The 17,846-nt window shown below is 39.1% G+C and overlaps 2 protein-coding genes across 2 annotated transcripts in view; both read right to left on the reverse strand.

Annotated features, from left to right (window-relative positions):
* Positions 1-104: 104 nt before the first annotated feature.
* Positions 105-12,470, reverse strand: gtf2h1 (general transcription factor IIH, polypeptide 1). Its single transcript, XM_084933636.1, has 15 exons — positions 12,287-12,470; positions 11,724-11,892; positions 11,439-11,631; positions 7,983-8,148; positions 7,791-7,884; positions 6,606-6,755; positions 6,444-6,523; positions 6,220-6,353; positions 6,052-6,139; positions 5,882-5,970; positions 4,594-4,711; positions 3,054-3,144; positions 2,458-2,573; positions 942-1,034; positions 105-855 (listed from the first exon to the last, which is right to left on the reverse strand). Exons 2-15 carry the CDS (start codon positions 11,875-11,877, stop codon positions 769-771), a joined length of 1,653 nt encoding a protein of 550 aa, XP_084789762.1. The 5' UTR covers positions 11,878-11,892; positions 12,287-12,470; the 3' UTR covers positions 105-768.
* A 4,023-nt stretch (positions 12,471-16,493) lies between these two features.
* The window catches only part of LOC146382740 (uncharacterized), a 38,546-nt gene continuing 37,193 nt past the window's right edge, over positions 16,494-17,846 (reverse strand). The window contains exons 47-48 of the mRNA XM_084936757.1: positions 17,403-17,526; positions 16,494-17,278 (exon numbers count right to left, since the gene is read on the reverse strand). Coding sequence (XP_084792883.1) covers positions 17,071-17,278; positions 17,403-17,526 — 332 coding nt within the window. The 3' untranslated portion in view covers positions 16,494-17,070. The remainder of the gene's footprint in view (positions 17,279-17,402; positions 17,527-17,846) is intronic.

Genomic DNA, 17,846 nt, shown 5'->3' on the forward strand with positions numbered 1-17,846 from the left:
TCTGAGGTAAAGATGAAACAACTCATCACATTATTAGAAAAAAACAAAGCAAAACAAGCTGCAGTGTGGAGATTTAAATGAAATAACTAAGCCTACACAAGCAGTATGATGAACAAAAGCTTTATGCCTCACTTTATTTCAGAGTTACATTTCTGTCTTCAGTGCAGACGTTACAAATCAGTGACAGTGTGATTTGAGCCACACGTACTAATGCACTCGTGTGTGAAATGTCTTTACAGTATTGCTATATTCACGTCCCCTCTTGATTAAGATTTTCCGGACAACTGTTCCAACAAATCTATCCAGAGTTCAGAAGGGTGTCTTGCACATCAATGCACATTTCTTTCTGTTCTGTGCACTGATAAAACACATTGGCAGTCCTCCACTTGCATCTCACACTGTTGTCCTGAGAGCCGTTTTTGTAGTTTTATTCATTTCCATCTGCATTTTGGTCATGTTAAACCCTTTTAAAAGTCCTGTTTTAACCATTTAACCATACAGGCACCAATCTCTCAAACACTAGGAAAAGACAAAGAAAAGAGAAAGAAACTAGTTACAGTTTTCTGTGACTGAAATGCAGTTAGTCTTTGTTGAACATTTGGGGTTGTAGCAGCATCCCTCTATATCCTCCTCATTAAGCCCTTGTGAACTGCGTTCCATTAGGCTTTAGTCTGTGGTCTGCTCACAGCAGTTCGGAGGACCTTCACAAGTCATTTGTCCGACCACTTTACTGTCTTTCTTGGCTTCTCTTTGAAAAACTGTCAGAGCTCAGGTTTTCCTCATCATCCGACGAGTTTGCCAGATCTGGAACTTGCTATAGGCAGTCTGCAGCATTTCCTCCAAGTGCCCTGTGAGCTGTGGGAACACCAAAGAGACTTTAGCGCTACATCTACGAGGTGAAAGAAAGCCTGTGCAACACTGTCGATGGCTCAAAAACTTACATTTGTACTCAAATACTGACGCTGAATTTTCTCCTTGAAAGGATGAAGCTTAGTCATTTGAAATCTCTCGAGGTTCGACTTCATTTTAATCACCTGCAAGAAAAAAATAAAACATGAAACACATACATTTAAAAAACAAACAAAGACTAAGTTAATGGTGTGCAGACATGGATAGAAGTCAACTAATTCACATAAGTTTCAGCTTTACGGTGGCAAGCATGTCTACTAGTTTTCATAGCAAATACCTCGTTAAGTATAGTTATTGTTTTACTTAGTTTACCCATGAGTTTGCAGGACATTTCTTAAATGCTGGGATTAGTTATGCTGGTGGGATGAGTCACAGATGTCACAATATTGTCAAAGTGAGAAAAAGGGCCAAGTCAGCAAACTGTTAAAAACAGTTGTCTTTTTTATTTATTTTACCAAGATTTTACATGGGATTTTATAGCTTCAGTTTTAATGTATCAGTGATAATTTCAGTTAAGAGTCAAATTCATTTACACAGGTCTTTTTAACCTGAAATAACAGTGCAATTGGGAAAGCTGCTACTAAGATGTGTCAAAAAACTTAAAGACAAAAGCTTTTCTCTTCCACTTTAATTTCAAAACTCAAAGACACAGTACTGTGAGAAAGTCTTGAGCCACCCCTCATTTTGATATATTTTGCTGACCTTTCGGTCTAAGAAGCTTAGACAGAAAGCGAGCAGACTTTTCATTTTGTGAAAATGAAAACTTAAAGAAATCCAGCCACTTTCTTTCCAAGCTCCATAGAGTACCATGACTGAGAACCTACACAGACATATTACTGACCTACGAAATCATCAGGCATAAAAAAGAGCCAATTTTTTGTAATTTTTCACATTTTGTTACTAGCAGCCTGACACCCCCCACATGCAAAAACCACACAATTTCTCCTCATTCTTTAGTTCACTCTATGAAAAATGGCAAAGATAACATATTTTAGTATTTTTGCAATACTGTTCGGAAAACATCTGCTTCATTTTACAGCATGATAATGATCCCAGACACAATATCTTTCAAGAAGCCAGAAGAAATATTTCTAAAGGGCTACTTAGAGAAATGACATAAAAGCTTGCCTAAGAGAGTTCAGGCTGCGTTGAAGAATAAAGGTGGTCATACCAAATATAAACTTTCGCTTTTGTTAGAATTGTACAAACTGTTTTTTCCTTATATACTGTACACACAGCACCTATTTCCCATTGTCCTAGAAAAGAAAAAAAAAAAAAAAAAAAAAAATATATATATATATATATATATATATATATATATATATATATATATATATATATATATATATATATATATATATATAAAAGATTGGCTCAAGACTTTTGCACAGTACTTATGTTAATGTTCACTCAATATTAATGCTAATTAATTAATTACTCCCAAAACTACATGGAGGCAGAAATATACATTAAATACAAAGATGATTTTCTTGTGTAGTCAAATATATGGGTCACAGGGCTAATGGAAACAAAATGAATGTCAGTCACCTTCTCCTCCAAAAACGGTGTATTTACAGGAAAACAGGACCAGAAGTGTCTCAATAGCTCTCCAGCAGCTACATAAAGATGCTTCAACTCTCCCTGAACCTCGGTCGGTACCATTTCTGGAAGGAAAAAAGACAAACCTTAATTATTCTCAAAGCTGTTAGGTAAAATATGTTTCAATACAAGACAACCGATCGTTTTTGTGGTGGAAATTAAACACATTTAAGGATAGAAAAATACTGGCAGCTGCCAGTGCTACCCCCTCAGCCTCCTAGCAGATACACCTAACATATGAATATCAAAATCCTAGGTGGCTTCCTTTTTGAGTTATCGCATTAACAAGATTTCCGGAAACTTCTAACTGTGACGTTGAGGTCACTGAGATTTAAACTGTCCAAGATTTTTATTAAATGCACCCATGATATGAATTGGAAAATCCTACGTTGCCTTGTTCACAAGTTGTCCATGCCGCTCGCCCCGGGTGACAACTCTACTTGATCAGCCCACATCTCAGCTGACATTCATCATATTGCTCAATCGTTTATAGCTTGCCAATAGTCAGCAACAATGCTTTTACCAAATCTGTAGTACACACTTACGATTTATGGCTTGCTGTGCACCTCCCTGCATGAGGACGCCACCTGGAGAAAGTGCTGCAATGGCAGAAGTAGCTGCTGTGCTGGACAACACCTACAAAAAGCGTGACTGTAGTTAAAATCTGTCATGCTCATAATTTGATAAAGCTGTAACAGTAAGCAGATTAAGTAATTACAGTGATATCAACAGTAAAATTAAATGTAGAGGATCTGAAATTGAATTTTTTAGCTCTGAGAGGTTTGATTATTCATCCATCCATTTTCTTCCGCTTATCCGGGGCCGGGTCGCAGGGGCAGTAGCCCAAGCGGAGAAGCCCAGACCTCCCTCTCCCCAGCCACCTCCTCCAGCTTATCCGGGGGAACACCAAGGCGTTCCAGGCCAGCCAAGAGATATAATCTCTCCAGCGTGTCCTGGGTCTGCCCCGGGGCCTACTCCTGGTGGGACATGCCCGGAAAACCTCGCCCAGGAGGGGCTCAGGAGGCATCCTTGTCAGATGCCCGAACCACCTTAACTGGCTCCTTTCGATGTGGAGGAGCAGCGGCTCTACTCTGAGCCCCTCCCGAATGGCCGAACTTCTCGCCCTATCTCTAAGGTAGAGGCCAGCCACCCTTCGGAGGAAGCCAATTTCCACCTATGTTTTCCCGATCTTGTTCTTTCGGTCACTACCTGAATCATTAGATTATCTCAAACAATTTAAAACTCAAGTACGATAATCTAAATCTTTTTTTTCTACCAAAGAATAAATTAATTCCTAAATTGTCTCATCCGTTAATCAGAATCAGAATACTTCAATAATCCCTAATAAGGAAATTATGTGGATTACAGTTGCTCCAAGACAATAACAGTAGCAGACTGAACTAATTAAATATTGCAATATATTACAAAGTTTACAATATATAAGAAAGCTCTGATAATCACCATTTGAAAGTGAAAATATCAACATCATCTACTTATTGCAGTCTGGGACAATGAAATGTCTCCCAATCCGCTGACAGGGGCAACACGGAATATAAGCTTTAGTATGTGAAATGTCCCATCTGTGAGGGAAGAGTCATAAATAATGGATGTCTGCCAAGGTTTTCCCAGTAAATGACACGGCTGCTTTGTGATGGGTTTAAGCACTCAACTTCCGGGCTTATAGTTCCATTTAAATGGACTTGTTCACAACATTAACTATGTGTTCAAAAGCCTTTCTGCCTTGACTTTCTGACACAAAGCACTGGAGGCTTACATCCTAAACATGTGCCTGGAGCGACACCGAATTCTAAGCTGAAAGAACAACAACATCACAGGGATATCAGACTCTTTGTTGGGCACCTCCCTGACACGTGTTCTCCTGAACTTTACCTGAAAATTAGTTGCTAAACTTCACAGCTGTGCATGAATGACTCCAAAGATCAGTTGAATCACAACAGAGGCTCATCAATAGCACGCATGCATCTAATTGCAGTCTGAATAAGTATGTGAATGCAGGTTAAGATCTGATGACATCATCTTTAGCCAAATGCTAAAGTAACAGAAACACAAAGTCTGAGCTCTAACCTGAGTGAGGCTGGGTTTGTAACTAGCCATCTCATGACGGATGTAGTTGACAGAGTTGATGATATCTTGGCTAGTTGTATACTGCTGGGATTGAAGTGGCACAGGTCCATGAGCATACCTTATAAAAAGAGAAGTGAGACACATTGGATAGAATCTGACTAAAAACGAGGCCGTTAGCCTAAAACATGAATCAGTGCTGCAAAATAGAAGAGCAGCCCCTTGTGCTATAGCAACAGTATGCTGTAGCAAAAACATTTGACCTTGTATTACATCACATCTATTATGAAATACTACAAGTGAGAACTTTGTACAAAAGAAGTAAGGATCAGCAACAACAAACCCTCTTCTCAAACTTTGCTTGGCTGATTTTTGTCTGTAGAGTTCTACAAACTATCCCGGCTATACAAACTTTTCTAAACCTGACAGCTAATCAGCACCTAATGCAGTGCTTCTGTGAGCTACGAGCCAGTGCAGGGAAAAACATGGCATGAAACTAAGATTAATAGATATAATTTCTGTTGGGAAAATAAACTAGCATTATATGTGGATGTGATCTTTTTTGGCTTCTGATGTGAAGAGTTTGTGTTCAATTTATTTAACTCATGTAAACAATATACAGAAGAAGTCACAGGTAAGAACTACTGAGCTAATAATTGTTTAGTCAAAAGATACAGCCAGGCAATGATGCAATCAAAAACCACCGGGGTTTCCAAAACTTCCGTCTTTGTTCTGTCAACTTCCTCATCTGCAAAAATCTCTCAATAAACTACATTTCAAAACACAAACACAGCTTACTGAACAATTTCATAAACTGCAAAATTCTTGGAAAATAAAGACAGCTAAATTACATCAGCTGTTTGTATGTTAACCTAGATGTTTTTAAATTTTAGGTAAAAACAAAACAATAAACTAAACGGTAAATGGACTGGTTCTCATATAGCACTTTTCTACTCTACCTGAGGACTCAAAGCACTTTATTCAACCTGCCTCACTCACCCATTCACTTTATTCTTTAATTTATTGCTTTTTCTACGTGCTTTCTAGCTAACATTCACACACAACTTGAGAGCAACTTGGGGTTCGTATCTTGCCCAAACAGATGAGCTGCTCCATCTCCTGAGCTACAGGCAGCCCATAAGTCGTGTGTGTATGTTTTACATTTATTAACTAACGATAACTTAGAATCACTTTACACTTGTTAACCGATGATATTATTAGATTAAAAAAACATGGAGTCACCCAGAAATTTTTTTAATAATATATATGAAAATAAGTGGACATGTGGTACCTGTCAGACTTCTTCAGGTTTAATGGGACTGTTTTTGGTCTGTTTTCCCTTTGCAGATCCTCAAATTCTATGGCTTCCTGTAGTTTAACCTAAGAAAGTTTGTCCACAGAACAGAGTCAGTGAAGCTGCTACACAGAGAGCAATACTGTAAAAAAGCAAAACCATAATACCTTCTTAACAGGAGGTTGAAAGAAGTCAGAATCCCTCGAGTTTCCATCTGTACTACTCGTCTCACTGGCTTGGTCAGACGCCAACTCCCTTCAAAAACAGGAGATTTTCAGGAAAATGATAAAAGACGCTGAAAAGCTTGCACTCAGGTTTAAGTGTGACTTCTTTACCCTCTCCTTGAGCCTGCTGCCAGGACCATGGCACTGTGATGGTTGAACCGCTTTATAATGGCAGAGTTGCTGCTGTCCTTCACCGACTTGTTTGCATTGGAAGTTGAGGGCTGTGTTGTGCAAATTCCATAACCCTGTGTCACAAAAAACAGGTTTTGATAGGTAAAGGAAGGTAAATGATTAAAGAGTAATCACAAATGACTGAGGATGGCTAATCATCTCACCTCATCTAATGTTTTATCCTCCAACGACTGGAGGTCAACCAAAGGATTCTTTACTCCTTGAGTCACGAGAGACTTTAACCCTGCATGGATTGAATGTTAAAACTTTACATTAATGGCTTCTTACGTGTGGTGGCAGTCCTAGAAAGGAGTCAGATTGCCTACCCTTCTCATCCTGCTTTGCACACTCTGAGAAGATATCCTGTGTCCCCGTGTTGATGCGGTCTCTGTGAAAATAATGGGACTGGAAAAAGCGGGTCCAGAACTCCTTTTCTGTCAGGTTATGAGGCACATTTTCACTATACTTCTGCTTCACTGCAAGTAAAATGGAAAGTCAAAAAATTAATTTCTAAATGTCATGAGGGACACCAGCTGCACATTTAATAGACTGAGGAAAAACATCGAAGCCTCTATGCAGTTTTCTCACTGACTTTGCTTCAGTGAGAAAATTGTAGTTTTGCTTCCTTTCTGATTGATTGCATGCCAGTTATTAAAATCATTAATCTCATATCCCGATACAAGACATTTATCGTCCCAACAACGATATACATCACAAAAACTTTTACATTTTCTGTAAATTCTTTGAATCTCGAGTAACACGAATTGCGTGAAGTATTTCCAGCTGGGCGTCGTGTACCTGGAGTCGAGTGTTTTGACCGATGCATGGTTTATCTTGAGCACTCTCTCCATATTCTTTTATGTGACTCTTAAGTAGGTGGTAAAAGATGTTTGCCGTGTTTGAGTCTGAGGTGGGGACCGGTTTCCTGCATAATTTGCATAGTACAGTTTTCTGGTCCATGTCAGACTTTTCATAACAATGTCCATGCTACAGAGGTAGCCCCTCGTTTAGAAATAATGTCCTTGATTTGTTTTGACTGGTCTTTCTGTTTGTCATCATTTCAGTTTATTATGAAAAATCACAACAGGATCTTCAGCTTTATTGTGAAAGGTTTATGTGGAAAATAAACAAGCGGATGGCGGAGCCACACGCTGAGTTTACTGTCATTTTTGCTAACGACAACGCGTAAAAACAGTCGCTTGTCCATCCGTAGTGTAGTTATTTTAAATATTAGAGTAAGAGAGAACTTATTAATATAGCCACTACAGTGACCATCAAAACCATGAAAAAAATATTGCCGTAAACTTTTTATTTTGCGACACCATGAAACAAAGAACAGCGTAATATTAAACGATAGACGTTTTCATATCGTCATCTGATAAATATTGTAATATCGAACAGCCCTAAAAATCATTGTTGCAGGCTTTGACTGAAATAAAAACCTGAGCTTGTAATAACCACTTCCTGGGATTTTTATGGGCTTAAGAGTTGGAGATAACATAATTCTTTACCTGCAGGATATGTTCTGAAGATAGATTCAATAATGTCAGCTGTCAGGTTATATCTCAAGCCATTGCAACCATCAGTTTGAGGTCTAATGTCTGCCTGTGGAGCATAAAAGTGAGGTCTGTTAAACTTTAGCTGTAGGTAAGAGCTTCAGATTAGAAAATGTGACATAATTATGTCAGACTTCATGGACTCACCAAAAATGCTCCAGATATACCAACTTCCTGTTTGTTGTTATACGGTGAGGGGTCTGTGTTGTTAATGCCTCCTAACCGGTTGGCCCAGAATTCCTCAGCACTGATCACTTGGCTCACCACAAGGTCTTTATATAGCTGGAAAAGCACCGGATCTTCTTGAAGCATCCTGCAGGAGAAAATACAAAAATAAAAGAGTAAAAGTGTGTTGACACATACAAATGTAAAGGAGCTGGGAGCATCTTTATTTGCTTTACTGTTTCTCAGTCAGCTCATTAAATAAGATAGATGCAAATTGACAATTCAATCTTTGACTCAAGAAGTGCCAGATCTGTGTACTATTATGCAGACATTCATTTTGTTAACTTTTATTGCTCTACAAAGTCAATTTGGTTTTAGAGTTTTTGTTAATTGTATTTATTTTATTATATTAATTTTAGCCATATCTTGTAAGATCAGACACACTAATGTGGAATGCAGTGTTTTTAATCACAATATTCCCACACACCATTTACACTACTCCTGCAGCATTTTAGGATCCTTTAACCTAGAAATGCTGCTGGTCCAGCTTTGGTTGAAAATTGTGGGTCTGTGTTTTAGTCTAGATGGGCAGAAAAGACACTTTTGGAAATGCTGATACTGGCACCCTCATTTGTTTACAGGTTTAGTCTCATCAGCCACAAAATTTAAACAGAAACATAACAGCTTCCTAATCAGCTTAAATGTGTGTGTATGGATAATGCTCCTAGATGCATTTTCCTTTTGTGGCAACTCCTATTCTGTTGTCTACTACCATGACCACTTTATACTCAGTTTGTTCTTTGAGTAACAGTTTCACTTCATCATTGACTCCCCATAGTATTTTTCCACAAAATTGCCCTCTGCTTCCTGTTTACATTAGTACATGCATGCCCACAGTGCAAATGTAACTGGCCACTCATGTGAAATCTGCCAGCTGATTATATTTTTATTATTGAAAAGAGCAGGTAAATAATGAGATTATCATTATGTTTCCCCTCTCTTGTTTTTACCAGCCTTTATTTATACATATTTATAAATTCCAACTGCACTAAAAATGCATCTCAGATGTAATATCTCTTATTACTAAAGTCAAATGTAAGTCAAATATAAGACAATGTAAACAAACAAATTTAAAAAAAATTGAATTAAACTGAACTCGGGGCTCTAGACTAACTTCTTGCCATGGGCGCACCGGTGCGCCTAACTCAAATTTTTCAACCGCATCGCTTAACACTGCAGTTTTACATGTACACTTTTTTGGGGGGGAAGTCCATACAGACAATATTCATTTCTAAATTATTAACTAACAATCTTGTGCTTAAAGTGCTTTGTCAATATTGTAGAAAATGTTAAACTTAATCATCATCTCGGCCTCCTCTGACGACCTGTTTGCTGTTGCATGCTGCTGAAAGGCAGTGGGGAGAGGGGACACTTGGGCAGTGCATTTATTGCAGCATATAATGTGTTTTCTGGATACACTGTGCTTTTTCAGCATTCAAATATTGATGGCACCGTGTCAGAGCACTGGCTATGAATTTCAGACGGATCAGGCCTTAACTTAACAAAAAAGTTATCAATAGTTCTTTTCATCTTTTCTCATTACCCACAGCTACATCCACTTCTGTCGGGCCTAGGCTGCTCACTAGCGCTGGGTATCATCACTGATTTCTATAATTCATTTGATTCAGGTTCTCAAAGTCCTGATTCGATTCAATTTAGCCCCAGACAGTCAGAAATATTATAATTCTGATCATTTATCAGTATTCATACATGTGAGACTTCATCAGAATTGTGAACATCACAGCAGATGCCTTTGTGTGAAAGTAACTGAGAATAAAACACAGAAAAACTTGAAGGAGATTTTTCGGGCCTGGCTTTTTATAGCAGATAACCTTAAAAATATATTTTTTTCATTTAAGTGAAAAAAAGAAAAAGAAAAGAAAAAGACAGTGGCCGACAGTGCTGTAAACAACAGTAGACTGGTGGGTTATAAGCGAATGAATAATGCAGAAAACAGAGATTTGAGAAACTGTTCTTGAAGTACAGAGAGAGAGGGAGAGAGAGCTGTGCATGAAGTGTGATTTTTATCGTGGTGGAAGCAAAACAGCAAAACTCAGAGGGAATTCATGACGACATTGACCAAATGTGAAGCGCAGTTTGCTGCTTCCTTTGCTGCTGGCTCGGTGAATTTTAGTTGGAGAGAGACAAAACCTGCAGCTCAGAATCAGCGCAAAAAGACGTAAACACAGAGCGGACCCGACGCATCAGAATCGCTGAGCTCCGACAGCGTGTCCGTCTACGGGCTGTCGGGTGAGAAAGCCGAGAAAGACAAAGCTGATTCTGATGCGTCGGGTCCGCTCTGTGTTTACGTCTTTGTGTGGAATCCGTGTACCTGCTCTCATTTGCTGTTTGGTGGTTGTTGAAATAGTTTTGTGAGCTTTAATCTGAGAATCTGGCGTTTCTGGCAAAACACAGTTATATCTAAAAGTCAATTCAGGATTTAATGAATCGATATCGCTTTATTCAAGCTACTCACCTCCCTCTTGACCACGGCCAATCAGTGACGTCCCGCCCCTGACTATCTCTGATTGCTTTAGTCCACGATAGGGGCATAATGTGTGTCTGTTGTTGACCACACAGAGAGTTGCAGAGATTTTTTCTTTTGTTACGCGAACAGTGCGACCAAATATTTTTTTTAGTTGCACCACTGAAATATTTGGTCGCATTTGCTACCAAATTGGTCGCACTCTAGAGCCCTGGAACTGATGTCATTCTTTATATACAAATGTGTATATAAATAATAATGAGTATATTTCCACACAGGTCTGCAGGACAAGCATTTGTGATTTGCACTTTATTTGCAGAATATTTGTAAAATGGGAAATCCTGTGGCAGAGCCAAAAGGATTATCATAATACTAAATAAATATGAACAACTATCGGGCATTCACACAGATGGACTCTGAGAACTCAATAGGAGTTTACAGAGAACTCAAAAATGTGGAAAGCCACACCAATCCAATAAACAGAAGTAAAAGTTTAAAAGAATCTGTACTACCACTGTTATGTATTTTGACTCAGAGAACTGATCAGGCTCTATTTGTGAATATGCAGCAGCAGCAGGCATTGCACTGCATTTCAGGTATTGCTAGTCATGGCTGAATGACTACGTTTCCAGATAACAAACAAAACCAGGTTTTTCCACTTCTACTGGGCGACTGCGGTCCATTCAGGTTTGAAAGCTCTGAGATCCAACTTCTCAGAAAAAACAAATGCAGCTGGGAATCCACACAATTTGAAAATGAAGGCCCCCATTTAAACATCCAAAATTGAATTACAAACACGACCACCACATATTACTGCAGGCAGGCTAGTACAGACTGTGATTACTTCTGCTAAAACATTGCCCTTGATACATGTATTTACGTTAAATTTGTACCTGTTTTTCTCCTCCAGCTCCTTGTTGGCTTTCTTCTTGAACTTGGGCAGCAGCTGCTGCAGCAGTTCCTTGGCAGCCTCTCGGTCTTTGAGTGCAGTGCTCTCGTTGGCAAAGTGGAATGTGGTGCTCTCGCCAGTGTGAAGGACGAGCTGGAGCTGGACTTTGGCTTTCCCATCAGGGCTGATCTTCTGACCTGTACAGAGCAGAAACAGCAGCTTGAGCAATTTTTGTAGAGATGAGCATTTCTGTGCCTCGATTTGTAGTTTAACGGCATCTAGTACTCACAGCGGATATCTGCATACAAGTGGCTGACTGTGAAGCGATCTTTGCCTTCTGGACCCCAGGCTATACGTTCAGCCATCAGATAGAGTGTACCATCCTGCTTCTTCTGGCGGACCTTTTTCACCACCAGCAGAACCTCCTCTGATAGCGATGTCATGGCTCAAGCAACTAACTGAGAAGACAGATAAACTGCTGCTGATTATGAGTAGTAACTACGCGTTAATGTAATCACGCACTATAAAATGGAGAATAGCAACAAATATGGGTTAGTGGGATGAAAAAATACTAACTGTAGCTCAAATAAAAGCGAACAGTTTATTTCTCAGTTTATTCAAGAACCTCAAATAAGCTGCAAGCAATAATAATTTAAACTCCCTCCACTGTAGTGCCATAACTGTAAGTTCTACTTCTTAGGAAGTCTCTCCTATATAACCTTAATGGCACATATGCAAAGTCGACGTGGTGTTGACTGTTTTATTATATCTACTCAGCTAAGCTGCCTAACGTTAGCTAACAGTGAAGAAGAAAAAAGCTTCAGGGTGAAGTCGGGAGAAAACTTACTTTACCTCAAAATAAATCAATACTGCAACGAACGCCTTGCTTCCCCTCAACACATAATCTTGACACGCTTTATTCTTCAGTATAAAAACTGCAGAATGAGTTACACTGGCGATTTTTTCACGACTCTGGCAACGAGCGACTCGACTTCAGCGCCGACATGACTGCCGAGCGGTGTGTTACACTATAAAGGTTCCGGTGGGATGAGGCGAAGAAGACCATCGTTCCACCAAAGGCAGAAGTGAAAGGTACGATTTCTATTTAACGTGCATTTTAACCAAATTAACAGATATGTTACCAGTAATTACGATGCTGTTAAGGAGGATATTAAACACGATTAAAACATTCATTTGAGATTTTAGTCAATATTGATCTGACAGCATCGCACACTTGCTGCAGATTTGTTCATCCACTTCCGAAAGGTGCTCTATTGACCTTAGATCTGGTGAGGCCATTGAATACAGTGAACTAATTGTCATGTTCACGAAACCAGTTTGAGATGTTTTGAGATTTGTGGCACACGCATCTTGCTGGAAACAATATTTTTTGAAGATGGGTACACTGTGGTTATAAAGAGATGAACGTGGTCAACAGCAATACTCGGGGAGACTGTGGCAATTAAATGATGCTCATTAGGTACAGGCCCAGAGTTTAACAAGAAAATATCCCCTACGCACCATCATAGCACCTGCAGCCTGAACTGTCAGTTTCTGTTTCTGACCCTAACATCTGAGTGTTCCAGCAGAAATCAAGGCTTATCAAACCAGGCAATGTTTTTCCATTCCTCTGTTGCCTAGTTTTAGTCAGTCTGCATGAATTGTAGCTGAGTTTCCTGTTCTTAGCAGACAGGAGTGGTACTCATTGTGGTCCTGCTGTAGCTCATTGCGTTCAAAGTTTGATATCTTGTGCATTCAGAGATCCTCTCCTGAATACCTTGGTTGCAGTGTGCGGTTATTTGAGTTAATGGTGCATTCCTATCTGTTGGAAGTAGTCTGGCTAGTCTTTTCTGACTTCACAAGGCAATAAGATAAGATAAGATAAGATAAGATAAGATAAGATAAGATAAGATTTAACCCTCTACAGCATAGCGTTGCCCTGAGGCAACAAACCACATTTTCATGCCTTACACTGGCCCTTCAAAAAAAACTTTTTTTTTTTCAAATAATGCTACCAGACACATCTCTTTCCAATAAAATGATGAGTTGAAGGTGGTGTGACTTTCATTTTGGTGGGGGAGGACCCCTTTCTGCAAGCTGCACTACATGAGGGACATCTCCATTAGGAGGCAAGATAAAGATCACTATTTTACATGTTTATAGTGAAATAAATGTATATTAAAAAATACTTGTATGTGCATGAATATGTTAAGAAGCATATTTGATTGTTTGTTCTACTTTTGTAAATTTATTTATACAGTAAAACTGTTAATTTTCATCCGTTGCCTCAAGGCAACACTGCGCAGTTAGCCCAATTTTTTTCAGGCAATATAATGCATTTGCATATGAGTGTAGAGATGTGTTTGGGTGCATTTATATGATCATAGTCAATGTTTTTTACTTTACAATCTACTCATAATTACAGGACATGGATGTAAATACCTTTTATGGAAGGAAACCAAGGGAATGTGCACTTTCTCTCCTCAGAAAGTGAGGACAGTGAGCTTTCAGGGAGTGACATTGAAGTAGAGGAGTGGATCCCTGAATGAGGTTTGGGGGATACTTAGGAGCTCAGGGGTCAGTTGGTAAAGTAACTGTGTCTGTGTGTGTGTTAGTGCCCACATAGCAAGCAGATCTGGCCAGGATCTGGCATCAAGTCGGCACTGCTGGCCGACTTCTGGCATGATAAGACGTATGTCATCAGGCCTGGCATAGATGGCACTGTCTATGTGATGGCATGCCATATCTGGCTTGATTGTGGCTTGGTTTATGTGGCCCAGGCCTACAGAAAACAGGTCTGGCCCAGATCTGGCATCAAGCTGGCACTTCGGACTGACTAGTGTTTTGGCAGAGTGTATGCCAACCAGAAGTGTGCCAGGTCTGGCAATGACGCCACTGTTTATGCGATGGCATGCCATATCTCAGGTGGTAGAGTATGGGCTCAAAATGTGGTCATAAATATTTTGTACTTGTAAATCAGTTTCGTATGTGTAAAAAGAATTTGTGTGTAAAAAAGATTTGTATGTGTGTAAAAAAGATTTGTATGTGTAAAAAGAATTTGTGTGTGTGTAAAAAAGAATTTGTGTGTGTGTAAAAAAGATTTGTGTGTGCGTAAAAAAGATTTGTATGTGCGTAAAAAAGATTTGTATGTGTAAAAAGAATTTGTGTGTGCGTAAAAAAGATTTGTATGTGTAAAAAAGATTTGTGTGTGGACTTAGCCAAAAAAAAAAACCCTGCAAGTTACAAGTACGAATTTTGACCCTATTTTTCTTCCTTTCATCTGATTGGTCAATGTCATGTCAATCACAAATGTAACAATCCAATCAGAGAACAGATGGGTTTGGCTGTCGGAGGGGTGCCAGCACAGGACCACCAGTGTGTCTGAAACTGGCCTTGTGCTGGCCCATGTGTGGGCCACCTCTGGCAAACCAGGTCTGGGCCACCAAAGGGCTGTCATTCTTTGCAGCATGTGGGCCATGTGTAAGCACATTGTGTGGGCCAGATCCGTGCCATACCAATTTTGCTGTGTGTGTGTGTGGACGTGTATTACTTATTGTTGTGGGGACACAAATTTGTTTACACAATCCCATTGTGAGGTCTCGCCTACTTTATGGAGACAAATTGCAAGGTAAATCATTTAATTTTAGGGTGAAGGCTTGAGTCAGGGTTAGGGTAAGGTTCAGGCAGGGACTTGTGATGGGTAGAGTCAGGATAAGTCTCCAGGAAAGGAATGTAAGTTAATGTAATGTCCCCAAAAGTGATGGAAACACAACGTGTGTGTGTGTGTGTGTGTGTGTGTGTGTGTGTGTGTGTGTGTGCGCGCGTGCACGCGTGCATGGGGTTAGGGTCAAATGTTGGATGTATTTTGGTGTTTTATTGTTCTGTGAAATGTTTGCATTTGTTTGTTGTTTATTTATTTGTTCATCCTTGTTGTACTAATACAACTTATTATAGAATAACTTGGCGTTTTACTACCCTTGTCGCACAGTGTTGCCTTGAAGCAACAAACCAATATCTGTTTTGGGGGGGGGGCAGGGTGTCAGATTTTATGATTGATATATTATTAGGGACCCTAAAGCTCCCCCAAAATAGGGAGAAATAAGTCATGCAGTAGAGGGATAAGATAAGATAATCCCTTGGGTGGGTTCCTCTGGGAAATTCGGTTTCCAAATAGCACAGCACCAACAGAAGTTACAGAATGTGAGCAGAATACCATATATACACATATATAAATACAGAGACATATATAAATAAAGAGTAATTTAGAGTTTTATTCATTAAAAAATATTGCAAAGAAAAGCGTCTGGACTTCTTTAAGTTTACTTGAAGACGTTTCACCTCTCATCCGAGAAGCTTCTTCAGTTCTAAGGTCAAATGGTGGAGAGTCCCAGATATAAACCTAGTGGGAGTATCCCCCCACAGAGGGACAAAAGGACCCCCTGATGATCCTCTAATCGCCTGAGCCAAGGTGTGAAACTGGGTGTGGGTCCCAATCAGCCAGAGTTTCGGGTGTGTTCATTGTGAAACCTGGCCCCACCTTATCATGCGAATTCCTGAGGTCAGATGGCCCAGGATGTGAGTGGGCGTTAAGGCGTCTGGGAAGGGATCTCAAAACTGGATTATAGATGGCAGAGAGTTGGTGTCGTAAACCCCCGCCTCTGTTCAAAGATGGTCGCTCACAGTGGACATAGATGGCTTCTTTCACTCCTCTTTCAAACCATCTGTCCTCTCTGTCCAAAATGTGAACATTGGCATCCTCGAAAGAGTGTCCTTTATCCTTAAGATGCAGATGGACTGCTGAGTCTTGTCCTGTGGAGGTGGCTCTTCTGTGTTGTGCCATGCGCTTGGCACAACACGTTTGGGTTTATTACAAATGACAATTGCAGAAAGATATTTTAGAGTTGAAAGGTTTTGCACCCAATAGCTGTTTCAAGTAGCATCACATCAAATAATCCAAATTCAATACATGTAATATTAATGATGGTATATTTTCAAATACCATGCAATTATTGCTACAAATGATGAATGACCACACAGAAAATGGATATAAAACCAAAACAAGAACACATGATCATGATCAAAGCTGAATTTTATTGAAATAGAAAGTAGTTGAAAATATCAGATATTTGACAAAGATATTTTAGACATTCTTTTAACTCTTTTACTAATAATAAAATTGAATGTTACATAATTGTGTTGTTAGAAATAATGTTCAACTATAATTTAAAATTCAGGTTATTGGTTTTCCCATTCTTATATGGAACTCTTTTCCCAATTTAAAGAACCATGACTGAATTACTGCGATTTCAGTTAAATCTGAATTTCTAAATTTATGTGGAAGCTGAAACGGCACATTATAAAGTTTGTAAAGGAATGACTTCTGGAGAGATGAAAGGACACACCCACCACAGAAATATATTATTTTCTCCCACCTCCAAAAGAGTACATGCAAATGTTTGGAGACGGACTGTAAGTTAGAAAGAGACAACTTAAGAAGATGCAAGTTTCAGACTAAAACATCTCTGCTGTTTAAGAGGTTTAGCATCGAGTTTTGTTTTTAGTCTTCTGATATTAAGTTTATATTGTTTAGATAGGTTTTAGGAAGAAATAGTTGACATATATATTGGTCAGATTTTCTAGTTCAGTTTTCCATTTTTCTTTTCACAATCTTTACAATCATGCTCTTTGCATTCAGCAGCTTTGCAGCCACACTGGTCAACTGAAATGTACTTGTACATTTTTGTGGTGTTATCGGAGCACTTTATCTGCACTTCCTTCTCGCTGGTCTTCATTTCTTGACAGCAGTTGCATGAATGCATCATGCTATTGGCCTTTGCTGAATACCTGTAAATAAAGATAGTTTCAAAAACAAACAACTGTTTAATAAGAAATTATCATAAAAAACAGCACATGCAGTTTAGCATGAATGAGTAAATAGTTTGTTTCTGCATATTTTCATGAATCTCACATTGAGGAGGATGCTCCACAGGATCCCTCACATGATGTGAGTTCCACTTTCTCAACTGACTTGCAGTCATTTATGTCCAGATAGGTGGTGTTGGTGTGGATTTTACAGGGGGAAGGAGGCAGACCTGTGAATGACAGAAAATCACTTGAATGACCGGATTGGCAATTATCATGTTCTGTTTGTTGTTCATATTTAATAATTTGTTCGTCACCTAAAAAAGCTCTTAAGTCTAGAAGCCTTTGTGAATGAAAACATGCTGCTGAAATGATTTGTTTGTGGTTTGCCTGACAGGAAATTTATAAGCATTGGCTTTCTTTCTTGGGGTAACAGAAGAAAATATTTGAGATTTAACAGTTATAAATGATTTATGAAGGCATATATTAATATGAAATTACATTTTCAAAAATATAAAGTAATACTGTGTAATGTGATTTTTTTTAATAC

This window comes from Perissodus microlepis, chromosome 7 (assembly GCF_051167445.1).
Source record: "Perissodus microlepis isolate ML-2025 ecotype Zambia chromosome 7, ASM5116744v1, whole genome shotgun sequence".
Classification (NCBI taxonomy): Eukaryota; Metazoa; Chordata; class Actinopteri; order Cichliformes; family Cichlidae; genus Perissodus; species Perissodus microlepis.

Bases quoted from the DNA above. Each gene is read 5' to 3' on its own strand.
- gtf2h1 (XM_084933636.1), bottom strand. From the start codon at position 11,877: ATGACATCGCTATCAGAGGAGGTTCTGCTGGTGGTGAAAAAGGTCCGC. The intron at 11,632-11,723 runs GTGAGTACTAGA...TGCTCTGTACAG, and splicing joins CTTGTATGCAGATATCCGCT to GTCAGAAGATCAGCCCTGAT. The intron at 7,885-7,982 runs GTGAGTCCATGA...TATGCTCCACAG, and splicing joins GTATATCTGGAGCATTTTTG to GCAGACATTAGACCTCAAAC.